Source organism: Monodelphis domestica, chromosome 3 (genome assembly GCF_027887165.1).
Source record: "Monodelphis domestica isolate mMonDom1 chromosome 3, mMonDom1.pri, whole genome shotgun sequence".
Taxonomy (NCBI): Eukaryota; Metazoa; Chordata; class Mammalia; order Didelphimorphia; family Didelphidae; genus Monodelphis; species Monodelphis domestica.
The window spans coordinates 224,720,741-224,738,743 of NC_077229.1; the positions used below are offsets into that span (position 1 = coordinate 224,720,741).

An 18,003-nucleotide genomic window follows, 5' to 3' on the forward strand; every position below is an offset into this window, starting at 1 on the left:
AAATTTTTTTGTTTTTACAATGTATTTAGTTATTACCACAGTAGATACATATAATTGATAAGTAAATATGCTCATATTGACAATGCATTATCAAGAAAGTTTAGAGACTATTGTTCTCAGTCACAAATATTATAGTTATTGTTGTGTTGAAGACAATCTTGCTTTCTGCCCCAGTTATCTGTGTCTGTGGAATTCATAGTGATTCTTTAGTATAGTAGATGAGCAAAATATTTTTGGATATTTTATCATAGCCTGAACTTAGGATATTTTCTTTGGACTAAGCTCATGTTACATATGACTAAAAGAGCAACTCAGTCACATGGAATGAAGAATAGAATATAGAAAGCTTTGTGGTGTGACAGATCCTTTGTGTTCTGATGCAGGGTTCAGGGAGTAATGGCAAAACAGGCAGCGAGTGCACAAGGGCATAGCTTATGTGATACATAAAGTCATTTCTGAATCAGGAATAATGTGTGCCTCTAATGCATAATAAAACTTCCTGTAAAATGAGGTTTTATAAAGCAAATCTTAATACTTTCCCATTAGCTTTAATTACAAAAGTAGATATCTGTTCCTGCAAGGGAGAAAAAGTCCTTTAGCAGAGTGACTTGCAATCATTTGATGAGAAAGCAGTTAGGATGGTGGCTGACTGCTCCACAGTATGTGACTGGCACTTTATACTTTCTGTATCAGTTCCCTTGTCCTTTGCATCCCTTTCCTGATTCTCGAATCACACTTCTGCCACCCACCTTTGGCAGTAAATGTTTTGTTCATTTTGGGGATTCCTTGACTTAATACTCACTACTAGTAGAAATAGATTGATTCCTCTTTTTTGGCTGAATGAAGCTAGGTTTTCATTACTTCTCAAATATGTTTGCACCATCCTCTACTTAAGGGCTTTTTTTTTTTGGTAGTATGGTGGATCCCTTGGAAGTTTGATAAAGTTTATGGATTCTTAAAAAAACAAACAAACTATACAAACACATACATACACACAGTGCATAAAATGAAAGAGTTTTGCAAAAGAAATAAAATGAAATGCAATTATTAAAAGATTTTTTAATAAAAAATCATGTTCCTGGACCCCATATTAAGAACTCCTGCTCTAATGCAGAATGGTTCTTTAAAACAAGCCCTTTCTTTTCTTGATATTTAAAATCCTGTATGTTGAATTTATTTAGAACAAGACTACTTCTGTTAGACCATTTGATGGGGTCATGCCCATGAAACAAATATGATACTTTCTATTCAATTAGGTTAGTTTTTCTCTAACCTTATGAACCATATATTAAGAATGACCATGGGACTGGTCTGGTGCTTTGTAGAATGTAATAAAACAGTAAGAACTCCTTGCTAGGAGCCTAAATTATGAATAAGATTTCTGGGTTTCACTTTTGTGCCCAATTTTGTTCATTGTGATTTAGTCTCTGTGATCAGATGACTACTTGTTTCCAGTTTAAGATCTAAAAGGAGTGACTTGTGAGTCCAGTTTCATCCATTTGGAATATATTCCAATTTATTGGGCTTTTATTAAAGCAAGGAACTTCCAAATTCCCAAGTATATTATTCAAGGGCCTGTGCAATCTGGACCCAGCCTACTTGTGGCACTCATTAGCTATATGATTATGGGCAAGCTATTCAACTTACTGAGCCTCACTTTCCATGTCTATTAAATGAGGATAAAAATTCTTTTTATCTCATTACCCTCATAGGGTAAGTGCTACATGCTCTAATTCTTAATCTTTAATTGGTTTACCCTATTCTCCCCACCCCTAACTCCCAGAGACTTTATTGAGCTGCTATTACTTCATCCTTCATCCCCCATATACTTAAATTAAATGCGTTTAGAATTATGTTGAATTGCTTGTCTTTACCAATGGAAATTCTCCATTCCGTTCAATGTTGCACAAATGCTACTTCTTTACTGAAGCCTTTCAGAGCTCCCTTCAGTCCTAGTCACAGTAGGACCTCTCTTTTCTTTGGCTTCCTATAGCATTTTGTAGGAGGCATTCATGTCACAATTATCATATGCTGTCTTATATTCTGTTTGTGCACTTGTTTGGCCTTCCCAAATTTAAATTAATGGAGGGTATAGTACTTGTATTCAAGGAATTATTGTAGTCTTCTTGTTCCTTAGGTAGATTGATGCCAATAGTGAGGCTGGGAAGGAAATTGTTCTTCAAACTCCAGGGTAGAGTCAGAGCCAAGTCTGGACTCAGGCAGATAGTAGAGTCCTGCCTCAGAGAGAACACTGACCATCTCTTGGCAATTATTGAGGTGGCCACAGAGCTTGAGATCTCTGGCTCTGCCAATAATTTGCTTTGCGAACTTGGGCTCATCTCACTCCTTTTCTTGGACCTTAGTTTTCCTCTAATTTGTCTTTAAGAAGCTTATAGTTTACTAATATTTTGAAGCACCAAGTGCAAGATACTCTTGTTAGATGTGGGAAATGCAAAGATGCAAAATAATATTGACAGACCTTGAAGAATCCATTGTCTAATTGTGGTAATGGTTGTAGCAATTGTGTATATAGATTGACTATTATAAATGGAGGACAAGAATCTTTGTTTCTTCCCTAGTGCCTATCAAGGTGTCTTACACTCAACAAATATTTATTGAATTATTATTTTTTCATGGCACTTCATTATTCACTCATTTATTTATTTGTTGTTTATTTAGAATATTTTTCCATGGTTACAAGAGTCATGTTCTTTCCCTTCTTTCTTCCCTCCTCCCTCCCAGAGCTGATAAGCAATTCCATTGAGTTATACATAGTCAATGTTGAAAATCTATTTCCATATTATTCATATTTGTAATAGTGTTCTTCTAAAGCCCAAACCCCAGCCATATAGCTATCAAACCATGTAATCAATCATATATTTTTCTTCTGCATTTCTGCTCCCACAGTTCTTTCTCTGGGTGTGGATAGTGTTCTTTCTCACAAGTTCCTCTGGATTATTCTGGGTCTTTGCATTGCTGCTAGTAGAGAAATCCATTATATTCAATTGTGCCACAGTGTATCTCCTGGTTCTACTCCTCTCACTGCATCAATTCCTGGAGGTCGTTCCAGTTCACATGGAGTTCCTCCAGTACATTATTCCTTTGAGTACAATAGTATTCCATCACCTACATATACCACAATTTGTTTAGCCATTCCCCAATCAAGGGACACCTCCCCCATTTTCCAATTTTTTTGCCACCATAAAAAGCATGTCAATAAAGACTTTTGTTACAAGTATTTTTCCTTATTATTTCTTTGGGATACAAATCCAGTAGTGGTATGACTGATCAAAAGGTAGGCATTTTTTTAAAGCCCTTTGGGCATAATTCCAAATTGTTTTCCAGAATGGTTGGATCATATTAAATTACTATTGAATATGTGTGTAACCAGTGTTGCAGTTTATAGAGATGCCAAAGCATGAATAAGACCAAAGTAGTTCTTTGAGACCAAGGACTATTTTTTAAAATTAAATTTTGTTTTTTAATTAGCTAGAATGCATTTTTTTCCTCCTTTCCAGTAGGCTTTCCCTTCTTCTATCATCCACCTTGTAACGAAAGGAAGGAAGGAAGGAAGGAAGGAAGGAAGGAAGGAAGGAAGGAAGGAAGGAAGGAAGGAAGGAAGGAAGGAAGGAAGGAAGGAAGGAAGGAAGGAAGGAAGGAAGGAAGGAAGGAAGGAAGGAAGAAAGAAGCTTAAATCAAAATCCTCATAACCAATATACATTGTCAAACAAAACAGATTCAAATATTGGCAAAGTCTATTTATCATATTGCATACATTACCTCTGGGTCGAGAGGTGCATAGCATTTCTCCTCAATCCTGTGGTGTAATTGTTGATCATTTTTGTTGATCAGAGCTCATCTTTAAAATTTGTTTGTTTTTACAATTTTACAATTGTACTATTACAAGTTTTGTTAAAACACACTGTAAGAACTTTTTTACAGTATGAATTGTTCATGCTCTGCTTGGTTCACTTTGTTCATATGTCTTTCATGGTTTCTATAAAAGGGCCAGAGACTAGTTTTAGCTTTGTTTGTATCCCTAGCATTTAGTATTTATCCCTGGCACACAGAAAATGTTTAGTGAATTGAATTGGATATAGTAATGCCCAAGTTGCTATATTCTTACAAGTAGGAAAGTATTTAGAGCTTGAAGGGGGTCTTAGAGATTATTTACTCCAGTCCCCCTTGTTTTTTGTTTGGTTGACAAAAGCCTAAGAAGACAAAGAATTAGAGCCAGGATTCAAACCTCAAAAAGTGCTCTTTTTGCTAAACTTAAATAATTTTGTATACTTTTGTTAACATAAAGAATTGAAGAAAAATCACAAAACAAGCACTCTGTTTTCAATTTTATGAATTCTAATTAAACTATAGTGTGATTGTCTTGCCTGTCAGTTATATCCTGCCTTTTCCTCTACTTGCATGCTTCTATTATGGTAGATTTAGTGCCAGTAAATGTGTTGTATTCTCAGTAAAAGGAATTGCTTTTCCTTCTTTGCCCAGCTTAAATTTTATAACCAAAAGCCTCACCAGTCTTCTTTATCTTTTTAATGGAAATGAATCTAACTTAAGTATATTTTGGTTTAAAAAAATGAGACTTTATTTTCATTTTCTTGATAAGGTTCTTCTGCTAAGGAAGAAATTTTTATGGAACAAAAGCCATGTAAATTTGGGCAAGTAAGGGAAATTGGTGCCATTTATAAGGCATTTATTTTGTAGTGACTAGGGAAATGGAGTTGGATTCAGGAAGGCAAGTTCACATCCCTGCTTCAGTCATTTACCAGATGTATGGCCATGGGAAAGTCACTTAACCTCTCTTTGCCTCATTTTTCTTATGTGTAAAAATAGCAAAGCCTTCACACTCCTTCTTTATCATCTTCCCAACATGCTTGTTTGAGGCCACTGTCATCATCTCTCTCCCACTGAAACCTTGGACTCCAGCTAATCTCCAGATCTACACAGCACTCTCTGGTCAATCCTCCACCCTCTTTCCACTGCCTCTTTATGTTTGTTTGCTTATTTTCCTCTTTAAAATGTAAGCAAGCCTCTTGAAGGCAGAGGCTATCTTGCTTGTTTGAATTTGTGTCCTTGGTGCTTAGCACAATGCGTCATGTATAGTCAGCTCTTAATAAGTGCTTTATCTTTCTTTATATACATCTGTCTTGTCTATCTGTAATAAAGAGGAAGTTGGATTTGGTAAACTTCTACCTTCTTTCCACCTCTTGAAATCTGTAATTCTGTGGGCTGATCTGAGAAGCAGAAGCACTATAGCATAGTGGCTTCTGAGCCAGGAAGGTCAGGCTCCACTTATCACCTCTTGAAACTTTTTTTCTTTTTTTTTGGTGACCTGAGACACATCATCTAAACTTCTTAGTGTTCTGGGTGCTCATTTTCATTGGTGGAAGGATGGAGCAACAAACTCCTTCCCAACTCTGCCTTTATAAAGGGTCTCAAACCTTCCAGGTAATTCTTCATTTTCTGTTAGCTGCTCTGCTTGGTTTTTACTCCAGGGACATCCTACCTTCTTTACTAAAGCACCTTTTCACCATTTTTTTGTGTATTGTCTTTTCCTATGAAAGGACTGTAAGCTCCTTGTGGGTAGGGGTTATTTTTTTTTTGTCTCCCTAATGCTTAGCTAAATACCTGGTACATGATATGGGCTTAATAAATGTTTATTAGACTGATGAAAGAATTGATTTTGGAGTAATAAAGACCTAGACTCAAATCCTGCTTTAGACACTTAATAGTTGCATGAATCGACTTTTCAGCTTCATTTCCTTGTTTTTAAAATGAAAATTATAATAGCACCTAACTCACATGGTTGTTATGAATATCAAATGTGATAGCATGTGTAAAATGATTTGCAAATATGGAAGTGCTATATAAATATTAGTTGCTATTAGTATTATTCAGTATTATTGGATGGATACATATATATATATATATATATATATATATATCCTAAAGAAGCTTCCAAAAAGATATAAGGTTACCTTGGAGTCATTACTACCACTGAATGTTGATCTCTCCTGACCTATTTTGTTCAGGGAGATAGGTAATGAGAGATTATAAACTTGTACTAATAAGGAAAGCTTAATAAACTCCACATGACACATCAGGCAAGTTTAGGTACAATAAAGTAGAATAATTAACTTGCACTAGGTGTCAGGAGGCCTGGTTTCTAATCCTGGATCTGCCACACTGCCACTCTGTGGTCTTGGGTGAGGGGCAAGGGAGTTTAGCAAATAGAGAACCAATCTTAAAGTCCAGAATACCTGTGTTCAGGTCCAGCCTCACACACAGTTGTAGTCTTTTATACTTGAAGAGGATGAAAATCACATCATTATGTTGGAGTCAACATAAGTGTGTCTTATTGTGGTTGATCAGAGCAGTCCAAGTTTGAAAGGTTCTCCCACAGGTTGTGGTCAGATAGCCTGTATGAAAATTTGGGATGGAGATGTCTCTAATTTTGGGCATCTCACATTTCTTTGGAGCTACTACAGTTCTGTTTTGTTCAAAACAGTGTCTTCTTTGATGAGGGAACACCATGTTTGTGCCAGCATCTCACATATCTCACAATCAATACCGAAGTTCTTCAGAAAGACTGTTGAGTGTCCTTGAATCACTTCTAATCTCCATGTGAGAGTTCGCCTTGTGTGAGTTCTCCATAAAATCGTCTTTTAGGCAAACATGTTTGGCATTCAAACAACATGGACAGGTCATCAGGATTGTGTGTGTTCTCTGTAGTAGCTGTTGAATGCTTGGCAATTCAACTCAAGAAAGGACCTTAGGATCCAGTACCATGTTTTCAAATGGAAGTGGTTTGGTTTCCTCTGACACACAGTGACTGAAACTACCTGGATATATCACATAATCCCACAGTGCCTCAGGGAACTCTCAGATGCTAAATTACTAAAATGGCGCTCATTTCCATTGGCAGAGGGAATTCCTCTCTTGGAGTTTACCTAGACCAAGGAAACAGGTTGTATTTTAAATAAAAACAACCTCAAACTAAAAACCTTTCTGGGCCTCACTTTCCATATCTTGTACAATCAGAGTGTTGGATTAAATGATTTCTAAGTCCTTTGGGGTTTTCAAATTGTGTGAAACCAGATCACCAAGCAGTTTATAAGAATGCGTGCCATATTTGTTTAAAATTCTAGGTATTCCTTATTTCATTGGGCAAAAACTCAATCGCCTCACGAAGCCTCTTCTGTATGCTGTCTGAATAATGAGAGATGAGATTTCCCCTTCTGTTATAGTCTCTAACTTATACATAGCATCATGAGAGTGTGATTCAGTGCAGAGGCCAGGGACCAAGTAGTATGGCCTCAAGTGCTGTCAGTCATGGCACTATCTCTTTACTTCTTTGGACTTGACTTCTAAAGTTTTTTCTGACTCTAACCTCCTATGTTTCTAATATGGGCTCATAATTCTACAAAATTATGTCTGCCTAAATTAAGGTCGTCTTGATGTACTGGAAGGCATGATAAATTTGGGGTCAGAGAGCCTTGAGTTTGAGCCACTCCACCTCTGAAGGGGTAAGGGGAGCTGAACTAAATCTATGATCCCTTCTAGGTCTAAATCTGTGATCCTAAGTTCCCTTTGAATGAATAGATTTTACAAAGAAAAGTAGAAGAATTTAAATTTAAAGGGAAACTTGTTTTACTAAAAAAGAATCTCAATGTGTCTTTCCATATATGTAGCCAAGTAGTGTCTACTTTTTATCTTTCAATTGTGTGTCTTTTTCCTTACAGCATCAAGATGGTATTAATGTGGACCAGTGGTGATACCTTTAAGACTGTCTACTTCATCCTTAATCAGGCCCCTTTCCAGTTCTCCATCTGTGGCCTGCTGCAGGTGCTGGTGGACATGGCCATCCTGCTGCAAGTTTACCTGTATACCTACTACCCCCAGAAGCCAGCATCCCATGCGGCACACCCAGTCAGTGCAAAGGCCCTCTGAAGGCATAGAAAGAAAAGACATCTGCCATCATCAAGGGGGACACCAGCCGTCTGACAGCTCTGCTTTCCTCCGCATGAGCCTGGAGATATAGCTGCCTCCTTCCAATCAAAAGCAAAAAAGGACTGGGAAATGTGCTGGGGTGCATTGGTGAGAATGTGTGGGATTAGGGGAAAAGGCATGAGGAAGAGGAGAGAAGAACTGAATGTCCAATATCTTGAGGGTTAGCTTTAATAATCTATTATTGTACTTCTATCTTACAGGGCAGCAAGAATATCGAAAATCTTGGTTTTGATAGGTTTCCTCCCATACTTGCTCATGGGCCTTATTCCTAATAGGGTAGTATCAGTATATTATTATGTATGCATGCTCATGAATGAGCATTTATATGGAAATGTATTTTATATCTCAAGGGCTGGGTTTTAATTTTTTTTAATGATATGAAAATTTTTTTCTACCCACTATTTTCCCCTTCAAAAAACCCATAATCCATAAAAGTATTTGATCTGAATTCTTAAAATATTTAAAAATATTATGCACATTGGAATTTAAGTTTAGAATACTTATTAGAAAAGTTAGTTCTCTTGATGTCCTGGGGAACAGCCACCATAGCCAGCAATGCTTGGTGAAAGAGAGAAAAAGAAAAACAATCCCAGTTATCAAGGGGAAGTAGTTAAAAATCAGTTTCAGGTTCCCATCTCTAAGCACAGGTTATCTTACAAGGTTGAATCCCCATTGGGACCAGTCACCTTTTAAAGGGACTATTCTCTCATTTCCTTTACTGCTGGCAGTGGAGGGCAGGCTAGGGAATTGTTTTGACTCCCTGGGGACCTTGTAGTAGCTACGAAGGTTGCTAAGGGTGATGATGAGTTGCTCTCTTGGGTCTGTCTGGGGACAGAGGAAGTTGATTCCCTTCTGACAAGGAAAGTTTGACAAAAGAGAGGCCAAAATTGGGTAAACTGCCAATCCTGTTCATAGCTTACTTACTGCCCCAGCTACGGCTACTGCTGCTGAGTGATGGTATCACTTGAATGGACGAAGAACCTTGATAGAAATTTGTGAGGAATAGGCAAGAGGGAAGGAAAAAGGCCAGAAATATTGACAGGAGTAACAAATAATTCCTAGGTTGAACAATCTTTGGCACAGATCTCCTTCACTTAAAAATAGCTGTTTGCTCACCATCCCCTCTCACAGAATGACTCAGTGCCAAACAGTAAGCATTTGTGACCTGAGGGGAGAGAACTTGGATTCCCTGAGGTTTACAAATAGAGAAAAAACATTGTCAAAGGTGTTGACTAGATATTCCTTTTGTCAGCAGCTCTTCCGAAGGGGTTCAGTATTAGGTGCAGACCAGGAGAATCACTAAGGTTAGTGAAGGATAAATAATTTTATATACCCAAATAATATATATATTATATATATATGTATATACACATATATATAGCTATGTAGTTTTTATATATAGTCATATATATATAAAATCTATACTTATATATGGAAAAGAAGTTCTATATAATGAATTTTATATATACATATGTATTTATTTGGCTAGTGTTGACACTGGAGAACCTTTGTTTGGAATGGAGCATTTCCATGGGGTTCTGATTGGTAATTTTCATCACCAATTGCCCTTGGCTTCTAACACTTGTTCCCAGAGACAGACAGACCTAATGATCTTTTGGGTACCGGGATATCCTGAAACTTTTGGGCATTATTGTTTCTTTGCTGGCCTTCTCCCTAAGACCCACTTTATAGACTAAATGCTACTGTGGACCTCTGTGGTATTCTCCGGGCATTTGATAATCCTTTTTTAGGTCAGGAAGAGCTCAGGGGATACAGCACCCACTGTCTTGCTTTTTATTACAGATGGTATTTCGTGCTGGGTCTGCATGCTGGCTGATGCCGTACTCTGCTAAACTAGATAAAGGGGCATACTTTCAGTAGTGACAAAGAAGCATTGAATCCCTATTGTGTACAAGGCACCGTGGCTGCAGTGCTTCTCTATTTGAATGTTATTCAACTGAAGGAACCCACACACTTCCAGATGGGTTGGCTCTTGTGAGACTTCACTTTTTAGTGAAGCTTGACCTCAAGGCTCCCATTTCCTAGGAGGGCCAGGGGAATCCATACCTTTTAGTTCCTTGGAGATATGATGGTTAAATCCCATCTTTGTATGTTTTTGCTTTTTTTAGGTCTTTTTCCTTTTTTTCTTCTTGTTGGCATGATACAAACATACATGTGCACAGATAGCATTTGACTTCTGTTCTTCAGGAAAGTCCAATGGCACAAGCTACTGGAAGAGGGGGAAATCCTTAGACAAAGGCACAGTCTCACCACAATTTAAAGTCAGGAATGAACTCTGTGCCAGTAACACTAATTATACTTAAAACTCAGGAATGCTGTTCTTTCAGGCTTGGCATGGAGTTCTGTGGGTACAACTCCATTGATTTTGTTTGTTACCATATGCTCTTATGCCTAAAGTGACCTTACAAAAATGGCATATAGGTGGCATGGTGGGCCAGGAACATCTTTGCCTGCCCAGCTTCTTTCTTACTCCAGTTGTGTTCTTCTGACTAACCTGACTTCTCTATTCCCAGGTTAATTTACCTTCTTGCCCTAGCAGAATCCACTTGTTTTTATACACATGGTCGCCCTGTCTGTCTTTTGATAACCTGGCTGTGCAGAGTACAGCTAAGTATTACTACTTGGTAGTCTCTGCTTAACTTTCTTATGTGGACATGTCATAGCCAAAATTAAGTTCTGGGCTATTTTCTATTCGGTTCAAATAAATTAATCCTTTGGGGTTGAAGCTGATGGAACAGATAAACACAAAAGACCAAGTGTTCTAAATTCCTATGTCTTGCTAACAGATAATGATACTGAGAAGAAAATGGCAGTGTTTGTTTTGTTTTTTTTTCTTTTTTAGGACAGAAGAATTGTTTTCTGTTGCAGATACTAACTTGTCTGCTGTCTGAACCAAAGCTCTATGGACAAGTTGTATGTTCTTTCCAAAGGGTTGCAGGGTGCTAGGTGCTGGGCTAGTGGAATAATGCTTGAAGTATGTGTAGGGGATGAACTCCCTTAGACTTTTGGCCTGTAAGATGCTTTAAGAATGTTACTGAGATTTACATAATAAAACAATAAATATAGGGAGATGTCTGTCTCTAGTCTGCCTCAAGAGCTAACATGTTGGTGACTTACATTAAGCACTTTTCTGTTGACCATATGATGCACATTCTGAAGCATTCACAGTATTTGTTGATAACGATGACTTTCAATAAACACACATGGATTCAGTGGGGGGCTCTTTTGAGTGGATTTCAGGCTTGTATAATTTTGTGGGAAAAGTACTTTAGAGGTCATCATTTCCCCTCCCCTTCAGGTTCTTCCCTTTATAGAAGTGGCTTCAAAGGATTATGATTTGCCCTTATTCCACACCCCAGGCCTACCTCTTGTTTTCTTTGTGACCCTTGGCCTACCCACTTAGCTCAACTTTGCCTCAGAGCTTTCCCACAAAAGGTCAACACTAATCTGTTAATCAACAAACAAATGTTTTTTAAGCAAATATGTACTCAGAACTGTGTTAAGCACTGAGGGTTCAAAGAAAAGCACACAGAACCCCCCACTTCTTGAAACATATTCTAATGAAGTTTTGTGAACAAAGCATGTGGAAAATTTTACATGTGAGTTATATACATTACAAAGCGGCTATAAGAAAAGGAGTGAGGAAACAGGAAGTGTGAGTGTCCTTGTGTGAACATGTTATTTCTATCCCAATCAGTCCTAGTTTTTCCTTCCCAAATCATCAAGCCTCAAGATTGGAACAAACCACTATTCTGGGACACCCAGTTTTCTTCAAGGCCATGTATTCCTAGAATTGGCACCTTTGGGTATTGCACTTATTTTTCCACTTATCTGGTGTCGGTCAGCCAGTTTATTAATGATGAAGCCCTGGAAATGTATGTGCTCATGTGTGTGCTTTTCTCTTTTCTCTCCTTCTCCCTAGGCTTCCCTCTTCTCTCTTTTCCTCTTTTTTTCCTGTCCTCCTTCTGTGTGTATGTGTATATGTAAGCATGTCTACATGTGCACACACATAGGTGATTTGAGGGAGAGAGAGTAATGAGGACATCTAATTTAGTGAACATTTTTGATCACATACCAGGTATAAGGAATGACACTCTATGGCGTTTACAGTCTTAGACAAAGAGATAGGGGAAAGTTTATTTTTTTCCCTAACAAAAATGAAACACATCTAGTTACATGTTTACACTTCAAACTACCATGTGCACTTGTATTATCCCCACACAAAACCTCTTTTGCTGCAATATTGCTCTAATTTTTAACTGGCAAATGCTTCTACCCTGAGTATAATTCCTTTGGGAGTACTCAACTAATCAACAAATATCTATTAGAAACTTACTATGTGCCAGGCATTGTGCTAAGAGCTGAGGATACAAAGCAAAAATGAATAGTTCCCTGCCTGAAAAGAACTTCCATTCTAATGGGGGAGGGACAGCCATGCATATTGAGTATATACAAAATGAAAAAAGATAGTTTTTGAGTGTAAAGACCTAGGTTGCATAACTATGCAAATGAAACAGATTTCTTATTCTTGACTCTGTTTAAGGTTTAAGATCCTGTGTGACTCCTTTAGTGCATGTGGCAGGAGGAGTCAGAAAGCTGCTAGTCTTGGTTTAGGGTGACCCCACCATGAGAGTTTAAAAAGGAATGTGCCAAATGAGATAGAAACCAAATAGAACAGAAGGCTGGTAACTTGTTTTTCTGTGTGACTCATTACTAATTCTACTTATAAATCATCTAAATCACTTGGTGATGAAGTGACAGGACTCCAGAAGGTCACAAGTACAAATCACACTTGTCAGTTTTTGATGGACTCCTCCTAGAAGTCATGAGTGACTTATGTCTGGCAATAGAGTTATGCCAGTGAACACCTCCCAGCTGGGCAGTCAGCTCGGGGATAGTCAAGACAACACTGCATCTACATGATTTCTTTGTGTGTATGCCCAAAGTGAGGTGGGGGAGCTGTAGCCTGAAGCTGGGACTATAGAAGTCAGTTATCTAGTATTTATTGAAATCAAAAGAAGGTAGTCTTTTAGTATAGAGAGAGGAAAAGAGTGGAGACCTCCCTTTTCAAAGCAGGGTTCACAGGAGATAGCTGATGTTTAGGGTTGGCTCAGAGAGAGGAGAGGTGGTCTGAAGATTTTCCCCCTTCTGCCTTCCCTCCTTAACTATGGCCGCTCTCCCAGATTTTCTCTTGTTCCTCTTGTACCCCCTCCACTACTGGAGACCAGAGGGTCTCCCCTTGATCTGTTCACTCACACTTGATTCACAACTTGAGGAAAAGATAACTACTTTAATGTCAACTTAATCAGGGTAATACAAAGGAATAACTGGCAGGGAAAGAAAGGGAAAGGAAAGTGGGAAAGGGGGGGGGTCCCTGTCTCTATCTAAAACCCTTTTCTCTCCCTCCTTGAGTTTGGAGGGGTACTCAGGCTTTAGTAGCCTAAGCCCCCTGAGAGAAAGTCAGGTTGGCTCACCCTGGGTTTGGCCCCTTGGCCACAGTTTAGACCCATGGCAACAGGAGCTGAGGTAAAGTCTTGACAGAGATTCAAAAAGCCTTTTCTCATGTTCTCTTCAGTGAGTCTCAATTGGGAAATGTTGGGGAGAAGGATTTCCAGTCTCAAGCAGGAAAAAGTGGGTAACCCTTAGGAGAAAGCCTTATTCAACTTTCTCTCTTTGACTTCTCCTGACTGAGAGACCAACTCCTCCACCAGCCAGCATCCTCTCCTCAAGATTCCAATCTCCTGGGGCCCCTCCCCCCCAACGAAGTGATCAGTTCCACACACTCTTCAGCCTGGCACTTTTTCTTTTGTGCCAGTCTTTGTCACATTATTAAGCTACTACTATGAGCCAGGCTCTCAGCTAACTGCTGGGGATACAATGAAAGGCACCAAAAAAAGATTCTGCTCTCAAGGAGTCTAATAGGAGAGCAACCTGAAAGCAGCAGTGATTTAGCAAACTATATACAGAATAAATTGGAAATAATCAACAAAGGGAAGATTAAGATTAAGGAGGAATGGGAAAAGCTTCTTGCAGGCCAAGGGGATTATAGCTGGTACTTGAAGAAGCCAAGAGTCTGGAGAGCAGGAAGAGAATTCCAGGCATAAGATGTAGTCCCTGAAAATTAAGTTGGGAGATGGAATTTTTTGTTCAAGGATCAGCAAAGAGGTCAATGTCACGGGATCCGAGGATGTCGTAGGAAGTAAAATATAAGAAAACTGGAAAGGCAAGAGGAGGCCAGTTTGTGGAGTTCTTTGAATTCCAAAGGATTTTATATTTGTTCATGGAAGTCATTGGGAGCCAATAGAAAATATAGAGTAGGGAGCTGACAAGGTCAGATCTGTATTTTAGGAAGATCACTTTGCCAGCTTAGTGGAAACAGTCTGGAGTGGAGACACATGATGTAAGTGGACAAGCCAACAGACTATTGTAATAGTCCATATGTGAAATGGTGGAGGAGAGAAGGGAGTATATACAGGAAATATTATGAAAAGTAAGTTGTAGAATTTGACAACAGTTTGACTATGGGATATGAGAGTGAGAAGTCAAAGACCACTAGTCTTTGAGAGGTGGATATGAGAGGTGGAAGTTGGGAAGGCAAATAGCATTAATGGGGATAGGGAAAGGCTATCTGGAGAACGGGGGATTTCAGTTAGGACTCACAGCCAAGGAAGCCAGAATATAGGGTTGAAGAAGGAGAATATTCCACATATGGAGGAGAGCCAGTGCAAATGCACAGTCAAGAGATCCAATGGCTTGTTTGAGGAATAGCAAGGAGACTAGTATCACTGGATCACAGAAGAGCAAGGAGACCAGTGTTTAAGAAGGATGCAAAGTAGTGGGTGGGTATATAGGTTATGATGGGCTTTAAAAGCCAAACTATTTTATATTTAATCTTGGAGGTGACAGGGAACCACTGGAACTTATTGACTAAGGGAATGATATGATCAGATGTGTGTTTTAGGAAAATTAATTTGACAGATGAGTATAGACTAGAGTGGGGAAAGGGAATCCAGTCAGAAGGCTCTTGTAGTGTGAAATGAGGAGGATCTGCAGTTATATTGTTTTAGTATCTGAGAGAGAGGAGCATGTTTAAGAGATATGAAGAAGGTAGAAACAGCAAGACTTTGGTTCTGGAGAAGAGATAAGGAAATGTGCCTTTCTCCTTTTACTGAAGAAGGAAATATGGGTATGGAATGCTGCATACACTATCAGATGTGATAAACATATTAGTTGGTTTTGCTTAATTTTTTTCTTGGTCATAAGAGAAACCTTATATTGTGTTACAAAAACAAAAAGCATGAATAAGATTTTTAAAAATAAAAGTGTTTAGCACAGCCTGGCCAAAAAAAAAAGAAAATAAGACTTGATTACTAATTGATTATGGGGAATATGAGAGAAAATAACTGCCAGATGGAGCAGATTTTTTAAAAAATCTCATTGGCCTCCTAGAGTAGAATCAGGAGCAATGGATGAAAACTGAAAAGAAGGAAATTTAGGTTTGACATCACAGAAAATTTCCTAAGAATTAGACCTGCCCTAAAGGGGAAATGACTTACCTCTAGAGCTGGTGTATTCTCTCTCCTTGGAGGTCTTCAGACAGCAACTGATTGATTGCTTGTCAGGTATATTATAGCGGGCATTTCTTTCATTTATGGGTTGGACTAGATGGTCAGTGAAGTCATTTCCTACTTACAAATTCTGATTCAGAGATATGTCTGAAGAGGCTTCAGGGAGCATCTAGTGAGTACAGCCTCATTGTATAAATGAGAAAACTGATGTCCACCAAGGTGAAGTGAAGTTGCCCATGGCACATAGTACAATGGTTCTTGTTCAGTCTCCTATTTTGGAAAAGAAAGATTATATTAAAAAAAAATAAAAGAAAGGACAAAGAATTGGATTTAAATGCCCTCCCCCCTCCCCCCCAATCTTCTAATGCAAAAATAAGGAAACTTTTCTCTCTGGTTTCGTGAGTCATACTTTAAATCCTTCCCTTTTATTTCAGGACAAAATGTCCTGGTGATTGGGAATCAATCCCCATTCCCTTTCATCATTAGTTGTTGGTTTATCCCTAGAAGAACCATCTCCTTTGGTGTTTATGGGGTGAGAATGTCAGAGGGAGCCCAACCAGCTTTTGTTGCATAAGATTTCTCTGTGTTTTTAAGTGTTTGGGGTAAAGGGTGGCTAGGATGTGGTCTACTTTCTCTTTAAAGAGCTGGATTTGTGACCAAATAGAATTGGCCAAGGGCCACCTGGGCTCTGCTAACCTAAGGTTTTTCTACTTTGGTAAGGACTGGATCAGATTAGGAAGAGAAGGCATTTTCATAGCTAGAATCTTATTAAAGTTTCCCAAGTATTTGAAGATGGAGAGAGGAAAAAGGAGGAATATAGGTTTTAGGGCTAAAAGAGACCTCAAAAGTCAACAAACATTTATTAAGTGTCTGTTTCATGCCTGCTACTGTGCTAAACCCTGGAGAGGGAACAATCACAATGAAAAGTGACAAAAAAAAATTTTAACAACCAAAAACTCTAATAAAACTCCCTGCTCCTTAAGTTGTTCACAGTCGATTGGAAGGGACAACACACAAACAACTATGCATAAACAGGTTAATTTCATGATAAAAAAGGAAAAGAAAAGGCAAGAATATATAGAGGGATTGGGAAAGGCTTCTTATTGAAGGCAAGATTTTTAGCTGGAACTTGAAGGAATGAAGCCTGGAAACAGGAAAGGAGAGGGACAATTTTAAGCATGAGAGACAGCCAATGAAATGCCCAGAGTCAGGAGAGATGAAGTATCAGGTGGGAGGAACAGGAAGGTAGCCAATGTCACTGAATTCAGGAGTAGGTGGAAGGAAATGAAATGTAAAAAGACTGGAAAAATTCATATTGTGAAGGCCTTTAAAGAGCTGAACAGAGGATTTTATGTTTGGTCCTAAGATTCTGGAGTTTACTAGAGATGATCTAGGTAGATAGATCTGTGCTTTAGGCAGCTAGGTGACTCAATGGTTAGAGAGTCAGGCCTATTGATGGGAGGTCCTGGGTTTCAATCTAGTTTAAGACATTTCCTAGCTGTGTGACCCCCTGGGCAAGTCACTTAATCCCCATTGCCTACCACTTACCATTCTACTGCCTTGGAACCAATGCAGAGTATTGATTCTAAGATGAAAGGTAAGGGTTTAAAAAAAAAAGATCAATTTGACAGCTGAATGGAAGGTGAACTGGAGTAGAGAGGAACCTGAAGCAGGAAAACCAAACATAAGGCTACTGAAATAATTCAAGTTATGAAGTGATGTTAAGAGTCTGGATCAGGGTAGTGACAATGTCACTGGGAGTATGGGAAATAAGAAGGTAGAATCTAGGTCGAGAGAGAGGTTAGAACTAGATAAGCAGATCTGAGAATTGTTTACATTAGATATTAATTAAATTCATAGGAACAGATTAGATCATCAAGTGAAATAGTATCAAAGGAGAATAGGGCACAGAGCAGTGCCTTGGAACACCCATGTTGTTGGACCTAACTTAGAAGAAGATCCAGAGAAGGAGACTCTGGTTGGACAAAATGGAGAAAAACCAAAAAAGTGGTGTCACAAAAATCTAGAAAGGGAATATCAAGGAGAAGAGGATGATTGACAATGTCAGAGCCTATAGAAAGGTTTAGAAGGATGAGGATTGAGCAAAGATCTTTGGATTTGGTAATTAAGAGATCATAGATCTCATTTAGAGAGAGCCCTTTCTAGCCCACCTCCCTCATCTTGCAGGGGAGCAAACCAAGGACTGGTAAAGTGAGGTGATCTTCCTAAAATAAGTAAATAGCAGAGCAATTTGAACCTGAGTCCCTTGACTCCAAATCCATTGTCCTTCCCACTACAGTAAGATGTAATTCAAACATTAACAATTCTAACATCTCCAAATCCTCCCTCACCAGTTTCACTAAAAAATCACATCCAACTCCAATTGCTCCCC

General features: G+C 38.6%; 1 protein-coding gene across 4 annotated transcripts in view; it reads left to right on the plus strand.

The window, feature by feature from the left end:
• Positions 1–11,114, plus strand: part of SLC66A2 (solute carrier family 66 member 2) — a 159,893-nt gene extending 148,779 nt beyond the window's left edge. For all 4 annotated transcript variants that reach the window (XM_001366340.4, XM_003340667.4, XM_016431735.2 and 1 more), the window contains one exon: positions 7,755–11,114. In XM_001366340.4, coding sequence (XP_001366377.2) covers positions 7,755–7,962 — 208 coding nt within the window. In that variant the 3' untranslated portion in view covers positions 7,963–11,114. The remainder of the gene's footprint in view (positions 1–7,754) is intronic.
• Positions 11,115–18,003: the final 6,889 nt, after the last annotated feature.